The sequence below is a fragment of the Sinocyclocheilus rhinocerous genome, unplaced genomic scaffold, assembly GCF_001515625.1.
Source record: "Sinocyclocheilus rhinocerous isolate Xijiao unplaced genomic scaffold, SAMN03320098_v1.1 scaffold253, whole genome shotgun sequence".
Lineage (NCBI taxonomy): Eukaryota > Metazoa > Chordata > Actinopteri > Cypriniformes > Cyprinidae > Sinocyclocheilus > Sinocyclocheilus rhinocerous.
In genome coordinates this window covers 11,565-19,994 of record NW_015627238.1, presented here as the reverse complement: position 1 = coordinate 19,994, position 8,430 = coordinate 11,565, and the positions used below count along the sequence as shown (strand labels likewise).

General features: G+C 34.9%; 1 protein-coding gene and 1 long non-coding RNA gene across 2 annotated transcripts in view; both read right to left on the bottom strand.

Moving 5' to 3' along the window:
* The window catches only part of LOC107723846 (complement factor B-like), a 7,907-nt gene extending 6,860 nt beyond the window's left edge, over window positions 1-1,047 (bottom strand). The window contains exon 1 of the mRNA XM_016532564.1: window positions 899-1,047. Within this exon, the coding sequence (XP_016388050.1) occupies window positions 899-959 (61 nt within the window). The 5' untranslated portion in view covers window positions 960-1,047. The remainder of the gene's footprint in view (window positions 1-898) is intronic.
* A 3,425-nt stretch (window positions 1,048-4,472) lies between these two features.
* LOC107723926 (uncharacterized) lies at window positions 4,473-6,596 on the bottom strand. Its single transcript, XR_001637984.1, has 5 exons — window positions 6,366-6,596; window positions 6,173-6,242; window positions 5,376-5,452; window positions 4,655-4,749; window positions 4,473-4,490 (listed from the first exon to the last, which is right to left on the bottom strand). It is a non-coding gene; the product is annotated as an uncharacterized LOC107723926 (long non-coding RNA).
* Between the last annotated feature and the right edge of the window lie 1,834 nt (window positions 6,597-8,430).

The window sequence follows — 8,430 nt, the reverse complement described above, 5'->3', positions numbered from 1 at the left end:
TCATTGGCAAATTCTTTAAATATAAAAAACTTACTTACGTGAGTCATAACAGCCGGCATTGTAGTCTACTCTTCCAGGATCAGGGTCCTCCATAAAATGTGCTGCACACATCTGAATATTTGTGTTGAACTGTTCTGGAACAGTGTTGTAAATACAACTTAACCACTGATTTCTAGTCGTGTCCTCTTTGGGAGGCCAAACAAAGTAGTTTTGCTTTCACAACGAAACACAGTGTCACACACGGCGGCCTTGAGTGAGCGGCGACCGGCGGATACGACGAAGGAGCGGTGACGTAGACATGTGGGGGCGTGTTTAAACAAGCCGTTTTAGGTAGGCGTGGTTGACTCTTAACTTTTATTTGAGACTTTATTCTTTGCAACTTTACAGATCTTCTTTATGCACCAAGAGCTTGTAACACTCCAAAGAGAAAGGAAAAATTGAAATCGCATCATATGACCCCTTTAATGTGAAGAACATTTTAATAATCTAAAGAACCTTTTTCCACATAAAGGGACCCTCAATGCCAATAATAACTCTCGGCCACAAACTTTCCTTTTAAATGAAATAAAAATTAATATTACTTTGCAAAGTTTTATCAAATCAGTTGTGCAACTTGTGCTACAAATTAAACAATGTACAAATTCAACAGTGCTACGCTATAAAAGATGTATGATGCTTGACATCACAATAAATTGTCCACAGACTAGTGATGGACTATTGCTTTGGACTATATGACTACAGACTATTAAATGTGAAATACTGCTGTTGTAAAATGAAAATGAATTGATAGTTTAATGCATTTATGTGTTTGAAGTTCCCTCAAATCAGCATTTCAGTTAAAAGCAAAATAGAACTTTCTATTTATATTTCTGGTTAAAGCCAAGTCAAGAAGACATACCAGTTATAAGAGGACACAGTATTGCAAGCAGGAATAGATTCATCCATGGTTCACACTCCATGATGTTCTTGTCAGGTTCACACAGCAAATGAAACAACAACCAGAGAAGGACACATATTTATAGAGCAAAGTAAACAAGAGGAAGTGACCATGGACATGCACTATTCTGTCAAATACTTTGTCAAGGTAAAACTCACTTGATTTTTTTCATACATGGACCCTTAAAATCATTGATCTTAAAATGATCTTAAAACTGATTCTGAGAAATTCTTTATTTTTCCTTAAAATACACTGAAAAAATTCTACTACATTTTTTAAGGTAAGTGGTTGCAAACAATTCATTTTAGCTACAATTAAATAAAAAATGATGAAAGTTAGTCAACTAAATTTGTTTATTTAAATGTAGCTAAAATAAATTGATTGCAACCACTTAACTTAAAAAAAATTAGTAAATTCAATGAATCATTTTTTTCAGAGAAAGCAGGATGGGCCAATGGGTGTTGGCTGAAATTTAGTAGTGTGCTGGGAAATTGCATTCATAGGCCAATAGGTCATCTCAAACGAGTGTTGCAATAATCTTCACCCCAAATTTCCATACAGTACTTCTCCTTTTAATGTTTCTATTTTTTCTGTCATCATGTTACTGTTAATGGTAAAGAATGTTAGAATCATGTTACTGGAAATGGTAAAGTAAGATTTAAAAGAGCATTTAAGATGTAATTCAGTATGCTGTAGAAGGATGCAGATGGTTGACTGACAGACATTGATTGACAATGGATGAACCTCAGCGATCAGCACGGATCAGCTCTAGGCATGACGAAGCGGATATTGTCCTCTTTTGGAAGACCAAACAAAGTAGTTTCGCTTTTACAACGAAGCACACAGCGTCTTTATGACAGGCGGCGTAAACAACAAAACTACAGCGAGAATAAAAGTTATGCCTTGTTTCTTTGCGTGAACATTTGGGCGGTGTTATGCAAATCTTCCCACATCGTGACGTAGACATGTGGGGGCGTGTTTAAACAAGCCGTTTTAGGTAGGCGTGGTTGACTCTTAACTTTTATTTGAGACTTTATTCTTTGCAACTTTACAGATCTTCTTTATGCACCAAGAGCTTGTAACACTCCAAAGAGAAAGGAAAAATTGAAATCGCATCATATGACCCCTTTAATGTGAAGAACATTTTAATAATCTAAAGAACCTTTTTCCACATAAAGGGACCCTCAATGCCAATAATAACTCTCGGCCACAAACTTTCCTTTTAAATGAAATAAAAATTAATATTACTTTGCAAAGTTTTATCAAATCAGTTGTGCAACTTGTGCTACAAATTAAACAATGTACAAATTCAACAGTGCTACGCTATAAAAGATGTATGATGCTTGACATCACAATAAATTGTCCACAGACTAGTGATGGACTATTGCTTTGGACTATATGACTACAGACTATTAAATGTGAAATACTGCTGTTGTAAAATGAAAATGAATTGATAGTTTAATGCATTTATGTGTTTGAAGTTCCCTCAAATCAGCATTTCAGTTAAAAGCAAAATAGAACTTTCTATTTATATTTCTGGTTAAAGCCAAGTCAAGAAGACATACCAGTTATAAGAGGACACAGTATTGCAAGCAGGAATAGATTCATCCATGGTTCACACTCCATGATGTTCTTGTCAGGTTCACACAGCAAATGAAACAACAACCAGAGAAGGACACATATTTATAGAGCAAAGTAAACAAGAGGAAGTGACCATGGACATGCACTATTCTGTCAAATACTTTGTCAAGGTAAAACTCACTTGATTTTTTTCATACATGGACCCTTAAAATCATTGATCTTAAAATGATCTTAAAACTGATTCTGAGAAATTCTTTATTTTTCCTTAAAATACACTGAAAAAATTCTACTACATTTTTTAAGGTAAGTGGTTGCAAACAATTCATTTTAGCTACAATTAAATAAAAAATGATGAAAGTTAGTCAACTAAATTTGTTTATTTAAATGTAGCTAAAATAAATTGATTGCAACCACTTAACTTAAAAAAAATTAGTAAATTCAATGAATCATTTTTTTCAGAGAAAGCAGGATGGGCCAATGGGTGTTGGCTGAAATTTAGTAGTGTGCTGGGAAATTGCATTCATAGGCCAATAGGTCATCTCAAACGAGTGTTGCAATAATCTTCACCCCAAATTTCCATACAGTACTTCTCCTTTTAATGTTTCTATTTTTTCTGTCATCATGTTACTGTTAATGGTAAAGAATGTTAGAATCATGTTACTGGAAATGGTAAAGTAAGATTTAAAAGAGCATTTAAGATGTAATTCAGTATGCTGTAGAAGGATGCAGATGGTTGACTGACAGACATTGATTGACAATGGATGAAATGAAATGAAGTAAAGGATTGGGGGGAAAAATTTGAAAAATGAAAGAAATGGGCTTTGGGATGTTTGACATATTATGTTTGGACTAACTAAGTGAATGAAGCAGCATTGCATCAGGATCTTTACTGTTACTATCGCTTGTATCACATAAAAAGTCAACATTTAATAAGAGACAATTTCAGTCAGAAATTTGAGAAAAAAGTCAGAATTTGACTTATTTAAAATAAATATTAATATGCATTATGTAGTGTTAATATTGTCTTTGATGTTCATTTTATACAGTCCTTTTTTGTTGCTGTGGCAAAAATATACTGCAGTGTTTGATTCAGTTTTTTTGTAATTGTTGCATTGGGAAATAAATAGTGCAGCACCAATACCACTATGATGTAACCCTGCAAAACCCCCTTTGTTGCAATCATAAACTATTTGAGGAAAATATTTTTTCTGTTTCTAAATCTGTGACATACTTGGGACATTTATGAGTATAAAATTGAATGGGAACAGCATATAGCACATTTTGGAGCAGGTAACAAGTACTTTTGTAACAGGTCTTGTTTTGTTCTTATTCTTCTCATACAAACTACTCCATTTTATAGTTTCATTTCTGCATATACTTTTTGTCGAATTTTATTGTGCATGATTTTAATGTTTATTATTTTAAATTAGATACACAACTTCCACAGAATCATATACCAGTCTACTGATTTTCTAGCTAATCTGGTGTCCATGAGACTGTAAAATTAAAAAATGTGTCCCATTGAATCTAATATAGGTAACTTAAAGTTAATCATCTACTGTAAACAATTTTTGATATGTGAAGAATGGGTTTCCCAAGCTGAGTCATGGTTTCTTACAAGGTTTTTTCCTTATCCTCTATAATTATATTTCACCGTAACAATCGGTTTACTGGTAGTGTTAGAGTTCTATTTACAGGAACTGCGGGCAAAAAAAGAAAATCTACACAGCAAATTTGAAAGTGTTAAATTAACACTCACAGTGAGAAAATTTACACTTTTTCGGTGTTTATATAGGTCCACACTAAATAGAGTTAAACTAACACTTTAATGCACATCATCTATCCTTCTTCGTCGACTTGGTCCTCCACTTTCAGTCATCTCCAAGCCAACACGTTTTGGGTTCTTCCTCGACAAAGTTTTAAGGCGCCAGGAGATGAACTCTGTTCCCTTTTCCGGAACGTAGAAATGCTCCTGTCAGAAAGACAAGAGAACACTTTTTGTAAGATCTGAACATTACGTTAGTCATTACATTACATTTAATAGATAAACTACTATTACATGCCACAAAAAAGGAGCACAAAACTTAATGTCCAACTAGATTGTGTTAAAAGTACATCAATACAAAAGATTCTTACATAGCCCTTTGTTGAAAACTGGTCTTTCAGGCTAGGAAAGAGAGAAATAATGTCCAAGGCATACGTTTCCTGCTGTTTGCAGGTGGGGATCCCTCCTTCAATGTAAAAAAATTTAAAAAAAAAAATAATGGTTAATGCTAAACTTAACATTGTTTTCTACACCAATTGACACAGCTGTGTGTATTTCTTGCATCTGTGCACTGAAGTCTTACCCATGAATTGCTGTCATGTGACTAACAATATTAACAAGCTGACATCTGGTGCTTTACAATAAGGTTTCATTAGTTAACATGGACTAAGAATGCACAATACTTCTACAGCATTTAATAATCTTAGTTAATGTTAATCTCAACATTTCCTAATACACTATAAAAATCAAAAGTTGTATCTGTTAACATGAATGCACTATGAACAAACAGTTCTACTTTTATTAACTAATACTAAAGCTAGTCATTGTTAGTTTGCACATTAATTAATGTTAACAAACGAGACCTTATTGTAAAGTGTTAACATACACAAGCACTGTGGGCTTATACCTCAAGCATAGTTCCTATATGACTAAGTACATTTCTAAGCAGTAGAACAAGATTCTTAGCTTACCTTCAGTGAGGAAGTCTTGGAACCTACTATCGCTGTGCAGTTTCAGTGGGCTTATACCTCAAGCATAGTTCCTATATGACTAAGTACATTTCTAAGCAGTAGAACAAGATTCTTAGCTTACCTTCAGTGAGAAAGTCTTGGAACCTACTATCGCTGTGCAGTTTCAGAAATGTCTTCACGCCTTGATGAACATGAAAGCTGTTGGTCAAGAAAAATGCAAATTATGATGTTATTAATTAAAGAAAATCCAGCGAGCCGCTTGTCAGAAGCTCCATTTGCCACCCCACAAATGTTAACGTTACATTAAAGTGAAATCGCAGCGAGTTAATTGTAAATTAAAGTATCTACTATTGCAGATGAAGCGCGCGCACGTCAAACACGTGTCTAATATGATGAGCAAATATTAGTTCATAGTCATACGCTGGCAGAAAATATAAGTTTAGCAAAACGCTTCTTGCTTGATTATCTGATAATTTATCTCCGCTGCATTTTAGTACTGCAGACGAGAGTAACCGCGATGTATTTCATGTAAATTCCTCGGACCATCCGAAGCTGTGCGTTCAAGGCCCACGTAAAAAAAATAAATAAAAAACGCGCGTTACTGAAAGGCCCACGTAAAAAAAAAACGCGCGTTACTGATTGCTGCTCACTATAAACAGTCAGAGATTATTTGTGGAACAATGCACAGTTATACTAAAATACTGGAGACAAAAATGCATTACAATGTCTTATTTTGGCAACACAAATAACGTGAGCCCCCAAGAAGGGGAATATGGATGCTGCGTTATTTGCGTTAATTTAACTCATTAAACAGTCAAGTTACACAAATCACAGAAATGACCCTGTTATACCCCAGATTCTAAAATATAAGAAAACTTACGTTTAAAACGTCTAACTAACAAACAATGCCATTCTTACCTCAATTTGCTTGCTAACAAGTAGTGCAGCTAAATGGCCTCGAGATGCTGTCGGTGGTCTGTCGCGTTATCTGAAAAGAAGTACTGTTAGCACTCTGGCAATGTTGAGAAATGTACTAATATTATTCTGAATGGTGAGAAACGTAAACTACACATGAAAATGTGTCAATTTAAGTGGTTATAAAATATTATACCTGTTTGAACACTGTCCTCTCCTTGTGGTTGTCCGCCATTAATCAAAAAGGAAATAATGTGCAAGGACCGGAAATTGGATCAACTCATCACCAGTGTCAATTATGTCAACTCGCTGTAATTACACTGACTCCGACCACTGATTTACACTGCAAGTGTTAATGCCATTCAAATCAACACCAGAATCAACACTTTTTAACTCTGATAAATTAACACCATAAAAACAACTCTAAACAACACTGGATATTTTGCTGTGAGGGCGTGTATTCAAAATAAACAAATAGACAAAGGAGTAGTTTGATGACGCCGTGACTGAGTGTGGCATCATGGGAGTTGTCGTCTTAATCCCCACAGCCGATGCAATCCAATGGGACTCGGGCAGAAATCATGTTCAAGAGTGTGTGTGTGTGTATGTGTATTGGTGTGTATATGTGTGTATATATGTATATGTGTATGTATATATTTATCAGTCTGGCGAGTAAACAAAAAAATTTACTAGCCAATGGCGATTCAATTGCCAAGGTGTTCGTAGAGGGCTGTGTTACATGAACCAGATACTCACTGCTGGTATAGAAAGGAGTTGAGAAGTGTGAATAGCAGCAAGGGAAGCTGGGCTAACAGCACGCTCATGTTACCAAACATGTAAGTGTCGGTCTGTGTAGAACTTGTACCATTTTTCAAACGGTCAGTGAAATACTGCAAACAGAAGGGAATGGAGTATGAGCACAAGAGATTTAGAGATAACCTTTAATCAGCGAAGGTCTTTATGTCTTACATTCATTGCAGTTATGAAGAAGTTCCATGGAAGCAGAGTTCCCATTCCCAACAAGAAAAAGATAACAGCCACAAGGCCACTGTCAAGGTTAAAGAGAGACAATTATGTTATATAGTGTCATAAATGAAATATCACAAGCACAATTTTTTTTTTAAAATGATTAACATGATCATGATCTCAACTAATTTACTGTTATCTCCAGTAAATCAGTTGGCATCAGAATTGCACTCACCTTCTGTCTGATGCTCCCTTACAAATCCTCATTTTAATGTTCTGAAAAAAAGTTATACATTTTGTTGTTATATAATAAACCATGTTTTGTGACATCAATACACAGCCATATAGGCATCACAGATTTTTGTAAATGTGCATAACGACATCCACAGGACTTATGAGTGAAGTAAAAACTTAAAACAAAAACTGTGAATCCTAGCTGTCATTTAAGTTGGGTGGTTCTCAATGTTTTTGATTCGAAGGCCAAACCACTGTCCAACATACTGGCCAAGATATTTCATTTATTAAGAAAAACTGTAGCATTGATAAATTGCATTTAATTAATTAAACATGATTTGTTTAGTGATTCTAGAAGATCTAAGTTTCTTACTCACACATCCTTGTGGGGACATTTGGTCATAATACGTCTCATCCGCTTCAGCAAACTTTCACAGTATTTAAATTTAATGTTTAATAATAACAGACAACATTAAAAAAAATACCTTACGGACGTTTTACTTAAGTAAAAGTAGTTGATAATAGAATGCAAGAACATTTCATTTTTACTTGTATGTAGCCTAACACAAATCACTTACCTTACACTATATGGCGAATCCAAATACGTTATTTCAAGCTATTACTATTAGCTATAAGGACGCGTGAAGTGGCATTTGTAGTGTCTTTTTCCGCTGCTCTGAGAAATCACACTCAGTCTTGGGTTTTTGATGCCAGAAGAAACACACTTTATTTCAACAATGAGAATAAAGCGGAGAAGCTCTGCAGAGAACATCTCCAGAATGTCTTTCTGTCTTCCTTTTTATACACGTTGGATTTTAAGGCATGGGGTATATATCCCATACAGTTTTCCATACATAGAATGGTTCCTTTGTGCATACAATTCTCCCTAGAGAGAAAGCCCCCCCTCTCTAGTCTTGTTATGGTAAAGAAAGCCCCCACTTATGTTTTTTCCAGATGTTTCTCATCTGAGGTCTGTACTTTCTGCCACGTAGGCCTGTTTTTATACACAGGCATATGGGATTATAATGGAAGTATAACTGGATATATTAATGGCTAGATTC